Genomic DNA, 16,272 nt, shown 5'->3' with positions numbered 1-16,272 from the left:
CCCCTACGTATAAGTGGCTCCTCATCCTCAATCGACTCGTCGCTGTCATCCAGAACTGGCTGTCTCGGGGTCATAGGCGCAACATGCACGGGTCTGGATGACGAGGGGCCGGCAACTGAGTGTGATCCAATACTCTGGGCCGATGCTGGGGTCCCACCCATGGCAAAAGGATGCGTAGGAGCTACCGTGGCAGGCTCATTCAGATCTACATCCAGGTGTGCCTGTGTCCCTGTCGTCTGAACCCGTCCGGCTGCAGCCTCATCCTCCTGCATGATGGTCCGGATATCCTCAAGGAAATGCGGTCCACCGAACTCGGCCACAATGCCATCACTAGCAAGGAAGTTTGGAAACATCGAGCCCGGACTCACCCAAGGAGTACTCTCCTGAAGAGTCTGATCGTCACCAGGAACACCGACGAAATAATCTCCAAGCGGTCCACCCCCAAGCCCAGCGTCAGTGTGACTCGTGGGATCTCCCATACCAGATCCATGGGACCCACTATCATGCCCGCCCTGATGGGCCCTATCAACCCCCGCAACATCACCTCCCCTAGGCATCTGGGCACCCCCCCTCCTCCTGCCTCCACGACCACGAACTCTCCCCCCACCCCTAACTGGGCCGTCTCCGGCATCCATAGCCTGATCCACCCAGTTCCACTCACGCTGGCTACGACGTGTCCCAACTCGTGCTCTCCTCTCAATGCGACGTCTGTCAGGAACATCCTCTACCCGGTCCATGTCTGGAAGTCGGCCAGCACCCCTCTGCGTCGCCTCATCTGGAATAGGAACACCTCTCGGATCCCCCAATAACATCTCCGGCGATAAAAACCTCTTCCCGTGCTGATACCACCATGTCAAGAACTCATGTGACGGACCAGGGTCGGGCACGATGTCAAACTGTAGAATATAATCAGCACGCTCCTGCCAGTAAAGATGCCAATCGGGGTACTGTGCCGGGAACCAACGGTCACCTCCTCTCCCGTCCTTCGACATCAGGAAGTCGATGTTCAGGGCGGGAGACGGTATGGGCTGAACGCCGCCAAACTGAGGTAAAACTCTGTCAACCTGATGCCACTCGACAACCGCAAAATAAATAAGGGCCGTCCTGCATCGCCACAACATCGTATGCCGAGGCTCCAACACCTCAGGATGAACAACCTGGATGACGTCCACTCCGCTATACGGCATCCATACGAACTGCAAAAATCAAAATCAAATCATTTGTACTTTCAATTAAGTGATATAACGTGAAACACTGACTTTAGATACGGAGAAGTTCTGCTTACGTACCTGCCGAGGCTATAGCAAGTCGATCTGCATGCGAGCCATCTGTACCCGAGGTCCCTTGTTGCTAATCCCAGGGTTGTAACCAGACCATCTGCGTACAAGAAAACAGAAGAATATAGGGCTTAATTACAAAAGAATAACAAATACAATATCTAGTACAAAACAATAACGGTACCTCGAGGCAAGGGGCCAGCTGATCTCATCATACCCAGATGGTCTAAGTGTAGGAAACCGCCAGAAAATCCACGACTGTAATAACTGTAACGGGCCAGCTAACTTAACCACATGTCTATTGGCGACTCGGCACATGCACCTGTACAGCCATGCTAGTGCCGCCGACGCCCAACTATAGCGACCCAAACCATCAACAAAAACCACTACCCTACACTACTTTCCTAAACCCCTATCCTAAACCACTAACAGTAACATAAACCATTATAAAAAACCATTAACAAATACCGTTATCATAAACCGCTTTCATAAACCACTAACCTCGTCGTTGATAACACCGGCGATATGAGCTACTCCATCCAGACGATAAAGCCTTCCCGGATCGTCCCCCATCGACAGAAACAGCCGCTCTGGTCAAGCTCGTACTGAACGCTGGTCTTTTTCTCTGGGATTTGGTGGGGTTGGAGAATGAGAAAGTGATTCGAATGAACTTGGCTCGAACTCCTTTTATAGCCGATTCCCTTGTAATTCGAATCAACTTGATTCGAATTACTATGCAAGCCCGTTTTCACCTAATTCGAATCGAATTGATTCGAACTCCTCTCACATGCGCTTCTCCTAGTAATTCGAATTAACTAAATTCGAATTCTATAGTTGTAATTCGAAACAACTTGTTTCGAACTTCATTCATTTTTGGCGTTCCTAGTAATTCGAATCATATTGATTCGAATTACGTTCAAATCAAATTCGAATCATATTGATTCGAATTATATATTAATTCGTCCTGGTTGATTCATGTATTGATTTTTCATTTGGCTGATTTAGGTAAATTTGAGCTCCACTTGGCTCATTTCAGTTTTTTACCCAAAAATTTATTTTTGACTTGCTTAAAATTATAAAAATATTTGAGACAATAAAAAATAGTTTAAAATAATTTAAGATTATCTTATTTTATAAATTGTCATTTATTTTGTTTTACATTTTTTTAATTATTACTAGAATATTTAAATAATATTAAATATAATAAATATATAACTATATATATTATATACAGAAAATTATAAATATTAAAAAAATAATTTTAAATTATTATCTCCTAATATATATTCTCGTAAAATAAACCGCAACAATAATGATTTATCCTACTACTAAGATAAGCATTTCTTGTCATCCTTAGTATTATTAATCACAAGAAAGTTGTTATTTGGATTTTATTTTCAATAATTAAATAGTGTACGTATATGACTTTCAAAGGAGGGAAGTAAAGAGATCAAAATAACCAAAAAGAAAAACAGTAATGCTAAAAAACCAAAAAAAAATTCAAACTTATTTTATTTAATATTTATTATTTCTAATAATAATTAATAAATATTAAATAAAATAAATTTTAATTATTTTTTATTAATTTTTTTTGTTACCAAATATTTTTAAAAGAAAAAATACTGTTAGTCTTGTCAAGTTCAAACAAAATCAAGCCAACCTAAGAGACAGAGACACTATTCTAAAGAGTATATTTAATGACAGAACAACCTCTTGATAAGATTAAGTGATTAACCGTGCTATCAAAAATTCAAAAACAACATTCATTCAAGAGGAAGGTGAGAGGCGAGTAAATTTTGTGATTTGTAATTATTAATTAATTACTATTAATATTTTTAATGGTGTAAAATTATTCATTTTTTTCTATTGATTAAGTGCTGGCCAAACTTTAATAAAAATACTGATTTCTGAACTTTCTCTTCATTTAAATCACAAAATAAGGATATAAAATTTAAAGTTACTTCCAATCAATCAAGACCACGAATTCAACACCACTCACGAATCACTAAATATTCTCGCATTGAACACATTTTATGTTTAAAAGATATTGAATTCATTTAATGTTTTAAGAGATTTAGAATATAACTAAAAAATAAGTTTAGAATAATTGGTTTCCAATGTTTTTTCAAAGGGCCAATTCGGTTTCTGATATTTATGAATTTTTTAAATTTCTTATCTAAGCTTACAAACTGCAAGACACATAAAAATTTATCCAATAAAGTGAGAGAGTAATTTGCAAAGGAAAAAATTAAATACTTCAAAGCCACCAAAAGATTATATTCTTGTACAGAATACATGTCCACTTATAATTTACCATGCTGATAACTTGCGTTATACACTTACACTCTGTATTCACTTTTTAATCAATTAGTTAATCTTCATATATATTCCTCAAGTGCAATGAACATTAACTATATGACGCCAATTCAAATGCATTTCATTTATCTTTTTACTCTGAAAAATCCAATTCCCATATAAATTATAAAAGACAATAATAAAAATGATGATGATGATCACTTGGGTCGACACACAGATTATTATATTGAAATTGCATCATATTCTAAGTTTTGTATTTCAAATTCTAAATTTCAATACTTACAAACATATACTCACATATGTGAAATTGAAGTTTTATGTGATTGACTCAAGCACATGCTTGGAGCTATTAGTCACTTTCATTTCCACAGCATGAGACACACCTAACAAGAATTAAGAAAGCTCAAAAAAAGTAATTAAGGACCAAGAGGTTGTTAACAACCAGCTTTCAAATGTTTCTTCTTGAAGCCGTTAAGTAAAAAGGCTAAAAGGATTAAATTGATTTTGGCTTTGTTAAGGGTAAGCAAAATGTCGTCCAATTCGTTAGGTTGAAAAATGGAAAATCAACCTAATAAATTTATAATGCTTGCACTTGAAGTTGTGGGGTATCTATATTTATAAATGATAAAGCCTTCAATAAGACTTTAACAAATTAGTGCACCTCTCTCTTTTCAAGTTTGACAATGGATTTGACCCCATTTTAACAGAATCTGACCATTATATCTCAACTAACTACCATTCTTATCAACACTGTATTAGTAAGCAAATTCAGTTCACTACCGCCAATGCTTTTGTTTTCTTGTAATCCAATCTTTAGCGGAATACATATTTTAACTAGTGATGACAATGGATATCTGTGGAGATATCCGAAGATAAAGATGAAAATGAAAAAAATCATCGTTGAAAATAGGATAGAAATAAAGATCTTTTTATGGTAAATTTTAAAGTGGAAACAGAATTCTATTTTCGATCTGGTAAAATATAAAGGATTGTCACACAACAAAGTCTTAATAGCAGCCACAATATTTTATGATAAAGATACTAATGCTTGAATATCACAAAGCATTTTAAATGGAACCACTTTTTAGTTTTTACTCCCCTATAATGGTTGATGATACAAAATATATTCTAAAAGTAGAGTTGTTAAAATGAGCTGCATTTTGTGGGTTCGTCGGTTCGCTTGTAAAAAAGAAACGACTTGTTTAAAAACAGGTCAATTTAGCTTGGCTTAAATAACTTATGAGACTGAAACAGTCTTGGATCAAGTAGGCACGAGTTGTTTCGTCCGACTCCTTTTTTAATTTTTGATATATAAAATTTGATGAGTTTATATTATACACTATTTTGTTATAGATATGTTAATTAATTTTTTAGATTTTAAATAACTTACTATGAAAATATATTTTTGTAAAAGTCAAACGATTAAACCCCTTTAACTTGTTAGCTCAGGCAAGTCGAGTCGAACTAATATTTTTTGACTTATTTAAAATATGGATCAATTTGCTTTTCAATTTGGCACATCTCTATCTAAAAGTTGTATTGTATAATGTATTTATTCATTTATTTTCATACATTACGACTAATTCAAGTTGGTTCAACTCTCTCTTTTCTGTTATGACGCTCTATTTAATGTTGTTTGCTATATTATCTAAAAGTTGTTGTCTAATTGTCAAAAAAGTAAAATAATTAATATTTAATTTAAAAATTTAAAATTTATTATAAAAAATAAATTAGACAAAAATTAAACACCAAATAAAAAATACTATAAAATTTTCCTTATTTGATAGTAAATTGGGACGAAGCCAAGAGTTAATCTAATAAAACCTGAAAAATTGTTTAGAATTATATGAATTTTGTGAATTTTGTATATTTTGACACTTAATGCCTTTGATCCTTAACCAATGGAAGTTTAGAGGGCAAAAGTGTTCAAACCTGAAACATCATTAAATGTTTGGACTGTTGTGCGACAGATAATATACCCACTTACCTGGATACTTTGCTGTTAGAAGATATGAATGGGCAATTCAACTATTTTACCATGTCATAAAGTGAAGGACTAATCGCATTTGAGTCGATGTGCCCACTTATAATAAAGTTATTTGATCAAAAGGTTTTTACTACTTCACTTTATCATTTCACATTGTAATGTCAAGACACTGAAGTAACACTGATTCAGCAAGATATTGAACTATCTTAACTGTTCTACAAGCGACTAATAATGCAAAAGAGATACTGAATGATACAAATACAAGTTAGACAATAGATTCAGTGTAATTCACAACCTCATGCGCTGATAACTCAAATGTTCAAAACTTGATCGGAAAAGTTTTCTAACAGCCCTTCTGGAAACGATCAAGAACTTCGCAAACTTCCGGGAGAAAAGGTAATTTCATCTTTATTTTGAATTTGAATTACAAATGAAGTTCAGTCCTTCAAAAATCACCAGAAATATGTAATCATATCTTGAGCTTCATGGATGTGCTAAGCATAGTTTGCCTTGAGTCGTAGCAAGTAGCAAGCTTGTTATTTGAATCTCATGTAAACATTCAAGAGATCTCACTCCTCAGAAACCTTGAAGAAAGTGTATGATAATATTATGTTATTGACACCATCCATTCTAGGGTCGGTCTCAATTTCTGGGTCAATGTAAAAGAATACCTACAATACAAGTAATACACTGTTTAGATTTTGGATGCATGTAAATCTGTTTCCCAGGAACTATTTTTGAAACCACTTACAGGCATGTCAATCTGCTCCCCAGGAAGAAGCCGCTGCTCCTCAAAACAGAAGCATTGTATTTTATTGAAGTACACTGCAGCCTGTATAAGAGAGTTTATGATTTATACGTTTTCCCTCCCTAAAATTGCTACTTTGGGTAGCTCTATGAAAGAAATCAAAGTTAATCTCCGAAGGCAACTATATGAGTTCAGCAGAAAAGGGAAACACAAAAGACTTCCAACAGCAGGAAAAGCAAAAAATGCCATTATGCTCTTATCATATAGTAGAAAGACCATGAAGAATTTGTCTCCATATACAACATAACAGAAAATTCATCGCAAGTCATTACCTTCATAGGAGTGACATTATATGTAGAAACACCAGTTATTGGAGTGGAACTTTTGTTTTCAGCCGTATAAAATGCGAGGGCACTTTCTCCAGGCTTGACTCTTACCTATTAGAATAACCAAATAATGCTACATTACCAATCTAGCAAGTGTTAACCGTAAATGCAACTAGAACCAGATCAGAAAATACTATATCAGTCTCTAGAGAAATTAAATTGTGACAACCAAGCTTTTTTATTTAATATGATAATCAACAGTTCTCTCCAAGCTAGCAGAATGGAACTTTAATAGAATAATATAATATAAGTAAACTTAATGGTTCCAAGAAATTATAAGTAAAAGTTCCTCAATGAATACTTGCACAAGTTATAATTCTATTTCCGGATGGAAATACAGCATACATGCAGTAAGGTGTTAAGTAAAGAAAAACCTCTCTTTGAGTAGGAATAAACTTCCATGGCATGCCATCAGCAATATCAGCATTGAACTGCACTACAATTTCCCTGATAAAAATATAGTAACTCATCAAACTAGCAGTCTATTACAACCGTATCAAAGTCAACTTCTAAAACGAAGAGCCTAATTGAGGTTTATTGACTAATGCCTTGTAAGCATATCACTTATTGAATCATTATTCACTTGTCCCTTGACAAAACCAAATGCGAAGTCCCAAGGCTGATATAGCAAGTTTAGTGCAATGTACCCTAATATATCATAGGGCTTAAGAAATATAGTAGAACAGTAGTCTTGCATAAATTCCCAATATTACAAAAAGTGGCACAGAATTTGAACCAGTGAAAAATTTTTTTTAAATAAGATACTTGGAAATTGATCAACTACTGCTAATAAACATATATTCTTCAACCTGAGGAAATAGAAATCACAAAAAGGTCCTGCAAACATCTACTAGTAAAAAGGTAGAATATAAGAAGTAGAAAGTAACACCTTGTGGCAACTGTTTTCTCTTTATCATGTCGTGCAATCTTTTCTTCAACAGTCTGAAGAAAATGTAAGAAATTGTCAAACAAAATTGAAGTAGCCAATCAATTTGGTGAGGAGAAGAAAAGCCTTGAAATCAAACTCGACCAAACCTCACGCCTTTGAACAGTTCCCCCATAGCCAGTTGCTTGACAAAATCTCCTGTACAAGGGAACAGCAGCATAGGTGACTCCGACCATTCCAAAAACCAAGCCAGTCAAATATAAGAGCATCTTTTGTGATTTCTTTTCTTTGGACGCATGAGACGAAAAATGTCTAACACCGGATGTAGCACCTGAACTTCTAACATTCTGTGAAGCAGAGGCCAATGAGTGAAAACACTGATGGAATGACTTTGTACTCAGTTCCTGGTCAAGCTTTGACAATTGTCTTGTAGAAGTGAAAAAATGTTGGAACCCAATATTACAACTAATGGACTTGTAACTTGATACTTCAGAAACAATAGATAGGCACCTGAATCAAAAACAAAATTATACACTACTGACAACTTGCTGGTATTAAAACTATTACTTTCCCTATTATCTATTATTATTATTTTTTCTCTGGAAGTCAAACTTTAGAGAGGCAAAAACGGTACCCAGCACATACGTGAATCTTTATATTTAGAAAAATCACTAAAACTTTGAGAGCATATATGGTTTTAGAAATCTGATGTAGTTTTATTTATTTTGTTACCGATATGTTTCATAACATTACCTAATACCTATAAGAATCATCAGTATTTAGCATTTAACAAAGAACGTAACAGCAAAACCTTAGGAGTGAAATAACATGGCATTACCTGGATTCAGGAGAGGCATTCTGCAAAGTCCTAAAGTATGGTGAGAGATGGATTCTCCTACCTAGCCTTGACCATATCATGGTTAGACCAACTGCTTTCCAAACGATAACAGGATATTCAGTGCTATCCTGGCAAGCAACAAAAATTTAGTGCAAACTTAAGTGAAACGGTGTTTACAGATGCTTGAGTACTGAGAAATTGATTGGTAATAGATGAAATACTTTTTTATACAAATACATACGCAAGGACCAAATACATTAATGACTAATTTTTATTAATTTTAGCACCAGGGAAGCAATAAACGTGTTGGAACTCTAATCTTGTTAGACAGTGCGCAATAAACAACCAACCAAGCAGCAATATGGAACAACTCTCAACCTTGAAATGGAAGAAATAATTAAATTTTAGCTTTTACACAGTGAAAGACCCATCTAGTACAAATGTATCACTTCGTTGAGGCATTTCATCAAACAACATAAGGACATGCGCCACAATGGGGAAATTTGGATCCAACAAAAAGAAGTAGCCAAAGTAAAGAAACACCCAAAATAATCAAAATGAAACTTTTCTGCAGCAAACATCATTAACCCTTAAAATTAAAAATGACAAATTTCTCATTCTAACACAAGCATAGTAAGCTATGTTCTTTAATTGTGATTGCAATGCAACAACAAACCATTATGTCCCAGTGTCATACACAACATCAAGGTAATACATTTAAAAAGAATAAATAAATAAACAAAAGGAGTTCAGCTCAAAACATGAGTAAGACCTTCAAATAATCAAAAGTTTATTTGGTCCTTCGAATATGCATTTGACATCAAATTGATCATCAATTTATATATATTACTAAAATGGTCAAATTAGTCCCAAAGATATATGAGACATCTAATTGTCTCTTCACTATCAATATGCTACATTTCTCCATAAAATTAGACCTCAAAAACATAAAATTGGTCCTTGATGAACAAAAAATTGATTATTAAAGGACCATTTTGATGCTGTTGACACAAATGAGTATCAAAAATATGAACAGAAACTGAACTTTTCTAGGCCTACATGAAATATAAGGACTTAAAATAACAGAATAAAAAGCAGCAGAAGCAAAACTATGAACAGAAACTGAATTTTAATTCAATTCTCTAGCAATAACTTGATACATCATATGCATTGTTGGCTCTGTATAAGAAAAGAAAGATCTGAGAAAATATTTGCCTTGGAATTATATCAATTCATACAGCATTTAAAATCCAGAACTATATTCAGCAAAAGTCAATGTAGCATTCAAAATCCAGAGTCCCAAGATTGTATCAATTCTATATAGCATTCAAAATCCAGAATCCAAAATTGAACTTATATCAAATTTATATTAAGCAAATTCAGAATTACAGAATGTTAAAAAAAAAAAGCAGAAGAACTCTGCATCAAGCCATCAATTCATATAATTAACAAAACAATTGAACTAACAATCTTCCAACAAACAATTCATATAGTTAATTAACAAAATTAAAAAATTAATTCAAAAACCCAAGCACTCACCGTGGCAGAGAGCAAGAAGGCCTGAGTTCCAGAACGACGACGCCGACGACCAGGGCGACCAGACGACACCGCCGACCAGGGCGACCAGACGACACCGATGCCAGAAGCTCCAGAGTTCAGACGACTAGATGACGACGCCGCTGACAGCAGCTTCGAACCGCGACCGGGAGTTCCTTCTTTGACGCCGTTTTGATGGATAATGAAAAATCGTTTATTTGAAAAACCGGACTGGTTCATCCGGTTTTTCGGTTAACCGTCGATTCGGCCGATTTTCTTATCGGTTTTTTTACAAGACGGTTCTAAGAATCATCCGGACCGGTCATATGAACAATTTCCGATTAATCCGGTCGAACCGGCCGGTCCGGTCCGGTTTTCAGAACCTTTTTCCCACGTTGTCATGTATATTTTACTTTGTGTTTGGGTTAGTAAGGTAGCCCAATCCTTTTTTGCTATGTGGTGTTGCAGTTATGTGTTGATATGTTTGAAGTTGGTTTGGGTTGGCCCAATTAAATGAGGGCTTTTGAGGCTAGGCCTTTCTAATTTTGGGGTGATGTGGTTTCTTTTATTCTATTTCAGCTTGGAGGCCCTAGTGTGAGTTTACCTTTGTTATTTGAAATGTGAAAAATTTACTATCCAAAAAAAAAAAAGAAATGTGAATATTTTGCTGACCCAAAAAAATATATATAAAAAAGTCAAAAACAACTTATGTAAACAATTTCTAGCATAATTATTTTTATAATTAACCAAAAAACTATATTTTCAGAATTTCATTTATCTGGGTAAAAAAGGGATTTGTATAAAGCCCCTCTAAAATCCTTCATCCCACCTATTTATTGCTGTTGAAGGAATAATCAACACATTCTTTTATAATGGAAATTGATTTCTTTAATTTGTGTTGTTAAACAGGAGAAAAGTGGTAGTTCATATTCCATATTCTTTATTTGAATTTACCATTATTAGATTAAGTATTATTAATAAGAATAAATAAAGGAAAAGGAGAAAGAATAATTATGAGGTTGAGAAGGACTGTACATGGTTACAGATTATTGGCAAAACCCTAAGCCAGATATAGGCTTCAATGGAGGACCATGTTGTTTTGGTAGACCCTTGTCCCTAAATCCCCATATAAATTAGAACAAATATGTTAGAGACAGAATCAATTTGCTTTATGCCTTATTCCATTCCCTCTGATCTGATCTGTTTGATGCACGCACTAGTCCCTTCCCTTGACCTAATGTATGTGGTAAACACTGTTCATTGTTGATCTTAAATTCTCCAACAACCTGAGGTTCACCACACTAAGTAATAGGTATACCCTTAATTGGTATATACCATTATACATCAAGGACAAATCTCACTACTCTATTTAACATGGCCCCTGCAAGATAGATAGAAAGTAATTGGGACTGAAGCAACTTTTGGGAGAAGCTCTAAGTCCGTTTTAATTGTTGGGTTGGGTCCAGCAAACAATTTGGACCACCCTCCATTAGTTATCTTCCCTTTCTTGGTCCCCATTGTTGTTTTTATGTAAGTTTGGTTTAAGTTAAGATCAAGTTGTGAACTTAAAGCATATAAATATCCCTTTGTTTTTCTTTTTCATTTTTTTTTATAGCATAAGACTCTCACATCCCTTTGATTTAGAAAATGTTGAGCTTTTCTGGGTAGTATATATTAATGTAACATGAGAAAGGACCACAAGGTGATGGAAAATATTTGAAATTTGTAGCAGCTCTCATGATATAGGAGGAATCCGATGAGGAACGGAATTGATGAGAAGCAATAAATTAAGGAAATAAAAGGACAAACATTTTGGGTGGTAAACCAAAGCTAGAGTTCCAAGAGAGGACTATTCCCAAGGGCCAAGGTCTCAACCTTAATGCCACATCTAAACTTAGTAACATTTTGTTTCATCTTGTAACCCTTTCCCCACCTATCTTTAAGGTATTACTCAACTGAATTTTCATTTTTCCTATTCTGGTACCCAACACAAAAGAGAAATAAAAAGTAGACTTTGAGTTTTGACTCTACTTATAATAATAATAATAATAATAATAATAATAATAATAATAATAATAATAATAATATATAATGAACAATCTAGCTAGTTGCATGGGAATTTTATGAAGATATGGATGGAATACGCACTGACAAGTATAAATTAAAAGGGAAACTTGGTTGAAGGTAGGATGAGGATGAGGATGAGGGGAGAAACAAAATGCATGGTAATTAAAGGGAAGTAGAATAATGATAGCAGTAATAAATTAAATTAAGGGAGGGGGTGAAAAGGAAAGGAAATGAGAGAGGTTAAAAAAAGAAGAGAAAGGGAACAGAGCGCGCTTTAAATGCGGGGCAGACAATAGAGTCAGCGACTTTCGTGAAGGACATTGTCAGCCTCGCTTCTCAGGGCCCTTTACAAGCTCCTTGATGTGAAACCTCATTCACTCTCTCTCTCTCACACCCATGCACATCCGCACATGCACATGCATCATGTCAACTCAATTATATCTGTTAATCTACTAGTAAAAAATTGTTATATCATGGATCTAGTTTTGGTTTTCACTAGGTCCATAATGTAGTAGTATTTTTGGCGGGTGAAGAGACCTCAAAATGCGTGTTTTAGAAAGAGTAGGGGCATTAATGAAGGCAACTACACCATGCATGGCCATCATATAGTCATCATAACCTCATAATTATCTCTCTCCACTTTTCTTCATGTGTCAGAGTTTGACAAAGTAAAATAAAAAAACCCGTTTTTTGGTCCACTTTCTCTCTCATACTCATCCTCACACACTGTCAATTGCATATACTTTTTTAATGTTCATCAATCATAAAGCAATCGATTACAAAATCATTTCCTGACCTCTCACATCAGGGCTTACATTTCTGTTCTGCCAAAGAAATACTGTATCCTTCTGCTCCCTTGCATTTATTATTCTCCTTTCGAGGAATGCACTCTCATGTAAAATTTTGATTAGTACGTAACTAGCAAAGAAAAGTGAGTTATTAGATAAAATTTTATACTAATTTTACATTATTAAAATCATCATTAATAGTTATTTGATAACTAAAAATTACAAAAGTTGCTGGTCCACTAGCACTCCTCCCCATTACTACATCTAGGGTTATCAATTCACTAACTCGCTTCTTCTCTGCTCTTCTTCATAACAAATCACTCATTATTTAATTAGTTAAGCTTAATAAATTCTGATACATGTTTATTAACAAATTTATATGTCAAATAACCATGCTTTTGACTATAGTTAACTCAAGGTTTAAACAGAAGTTACCATTTCAAACAAACACTCAGGATACAAATATCATTATATATAAATTTATATATTTTTGTTTTGAATAGAAATTTTGTCTGTATTTCTTGTTTGCCGCCTAAAGATAAAACGACAATAAGGACGGAGTTTCTTTGATTTTGTTGTCTCGAGATTTTGTATTTTGAGATAATCATGAAATTAGAGCGGTGATGGCTGAAAAGAAATTGTGAGATTGATGGAAGAGTGGGTATGGTGTACATTCTTTGGGTGTGTTGGTCTTTCATCTTCAACATATTCGCTTGTCAAATGGGATGAAAATTTGGACCCTAGTTCCTTTCTTCATATCTTCATCACATCACATATAATAAAACCGGATCTTCACATGTCTTTCTCACTCTGCATTCTCTCTCTTTCATCATAACTTAATTATTATCAATCACACTCTTCCAACCCTTTACATATACCAATATATCATATCTTCACATATCTTTTTTATTCACATGCTTAGCTTAAAGTAGATAACCTTTATTAATCATTTAGCTACTAATCTGCTAATAATATTATAAAACAGAAACTCATATGGATTTATTTTCATATGAAGTAATTAATTAAAAACGGTTAAATAATTTAATATATTTGATTAAATCGTTATTGTTTCAAAGTTACTTTTACTATAAACCCTACTATTACAAGTTGAGATAGAAAAAAAATTATTAAAATTAGGTTTAATAATTAGAGTATAAGTTAAGATAATATATATACACGTGAACTAAACTCATAAAAATTGAATTTGTAGTTCATGAATTACACACCAAACCACCAAAATGAAGTGCTGAGATAATTTCCTTTTCTTCTTTTGGGGAAAAGTGACAAGTATTGTATTCAGTGTTCTAAATCTTTTTTCAAACCAATATAATAGACTGGTTGACTCACTTCTGAAGTTTTGTTCATGCTTCACCATTAATTTAGAATTTCTTTGTTCCTAAGTCATGGTACCCGAGTCTGAGTGTATGCCAACTGGAGCAAACTTTTTGTTTACTCTTTAGTCCAAAATAAGCCCAGGAAAATAAAATTTGCTTCCTAACACAATCATTTAACTAAAAATCGATTCTTGAATAAAGAACATATATTCCATTTAACCCATATCATAATTCAATTTTATAATTAAAATTATTATTTTAGAAAAGTGAATTTTAATTTGAATACCAAATAATCTTAAAGCGTCTCGTTAAGTTCAATGTTTTAAATAAAAGAAAGTAATTTTTGATGGCCCTTTGAAATTTCAAATACATCAACTGAGTAAAAATGATTAGTTTATATGATCAATGTATAGGGTTTTTTTTTTTTTTCAGTTCAAAAAGTTAATATTAATTCAAACAAGTTGAGTACAGTCATTAATTCGATATACACTTATTTCTTCAGTTTGTTGAATTGAAAAAATAAGTTCACATTTTCAACAGTTGAGGTTAACTCATGTCATTACATTACTGTGTGAGTAGGAATGTTTCAACATTTTACCTCTGTTCTAAAACAATAAGGTTGGGGACAAAATTATAGAGGCTTCATTCCCGAGATTCAAGATCACTAGGATCAAGTTTTACAACTATCAAGGCGTTTGACTTTGTAAACCACAGGTTGAACGACAATGATAATTATGGTCCCTGCTAATCATGTCTTTCCTGTTAAACTCTTTTTAGAATACTCATTTAATAATATAAAGTAAATTTCTTAAAAAAATATTTGGAGTATCTTACTTTTTTTCTTTAATAAAACATTTCTACTTTCAATTGGGCATTGACATTTGTGCTTTTATCCGGATATCACGATGATCAAGTAGAGAATGCATGCAATGCAAGTAAAACCCAGAGAATATTGGGAATAACCAAATCCATATTATTGGTAGGAGTATTTGATTAGATAAATGGCCACGTGAAATCAAATAAAAATGTCACAAGTTTTACAGACATCCCTGCCCCCCTCCTTACTATAATTTTCTAATATATTCTTTGAAATCTGTCCAACATGAGTTAAATTCTCCATGCATGGTCCAATGAAGTCGCTAGCTGTTGCACAAGCCATTAAGGTAGCATTTGGTAGAGAGATAGAGACTGAAATACTAAGACAGAAAGACAAAAATTAAGAGACAGAGATTAAAATAAATTTTAGTATTCTTTTTAGTGTAAAGTGAGAGACAGAAATTGAAACAAGAATGCATGAAACAAGAATGCAGTTTTAATTTAATTTGCGCAAAAATAAAATTAGAATTAATTAATTGAAATTAGGGTATTTTAGGTATAAAATGTTATTAAAGTTTCGGTCTCCATTTTTTAAAATTTCAGTCTCTTTTGTCCCCACTTTTTGGATGTACTGAAATACTAAAATTTTAGAGACAGAAACAGAAATTTTAGTACCAATTTTTAAACCAACAAATATGATACTGAGTCTCAGTCTTCTAGTTTCTGTCTCAATACTTTAAAACAAATACTACCTAAAAGAAATGAAATTAACAATGGCTGAACTCTATTTTTTTCTTTTTTTGCGAAAATTCAAATGCAATTAACTTCACGTAAAATTGATAGGTGAGAGTCGCTAAATGATTTGACTAAATTTTTATCTAACGGATCTTAATTATCAACTTCACGTGAAGTTAACTACACATAAATTTCTACCTATTTCTTATTATTATAAAAGTTTTGATATTATACTATAAAATTATATCTCATAAAAATTTAAATACTGAAATAAAGGCACATAAATAATTCTTTAGTAAACAGATATGGGCGAAATTAATGATAGCCCAATCAATATGCAATAAAGGAAAATTATCCAAGCAAAGTAGATCATATATAGAGTAAACTACCATTTTTACTAATAAAAATTGAAAACACTTACATATCTACCTATAGAAAATAGAAATTACCATTTGTACCTATAAAAAATAGTTTTTACAAGCAAAATTAACCAAATCCTAAAAAATTAAATAAAATTCTTAAACTACCCTTTTCTCCACCACTACCACTATCATCTTC

The 16,272-nt window shown here is 33.6% G+C and overlaps 1 protein-coding gene across 1 annotated transcript; it reads right to left on the bottom strand.

The window, feature by feature from the left end:
- Positions 1 to 5,570: 5,570 nt before the first annotated feature.
- LOC107481024 (cytochrome c oxidase assembly protein COX11, mitochondrial) lies at positions 5,571 to 10,149 on the bottom strand. The gene is made up of 8 exons (XM_016101228.3): positions 9,978 to 10,149; positions 8,439 to 8,566; positions 7,750 to 8,110; positions 7,604 to 7,656; positions 7,089 to 7,161; positions 6,661 to 6,765; positions 6,332 to 6,412; positions 5,571 to 6,251 (listed from the first exon to the last, which is right to left on the bottom strand). Exons 2-8 carry the CDS (start codon positions 8,516 to 8,518, stop codon positions 6,150 to 6,152), a joined length of 855 nt encoding a protein of 284 aa, XP_015956714.1. The 5' UTR covers positions 8,519 to 8,566; positions 9,978 to 10,149; the 3' UTR covers positions 5,571 to 6,149.
- Positions 10,150 to 16,272: the final 6,123 nt, after the last annotated feature.

Source organism: Arachis duranensis, chromosome 3 (assembly GCF_000817695.3).
Source record: "Arachis duranensis cultivar V14167 chromosome 3, aradu.V14167.gnm2.J7QH, whole genome shotgun sequence".
Taxonomy (NCBI): Eukaryota; Viridiplantae; Streptophyta; class Magnoliopsida; order Fabales; family Fabaceae; genus Arachis; species Arachis duranensis.
This window is presented reverse-complemented; position numbering and strand designations above follow the sequence as displayed.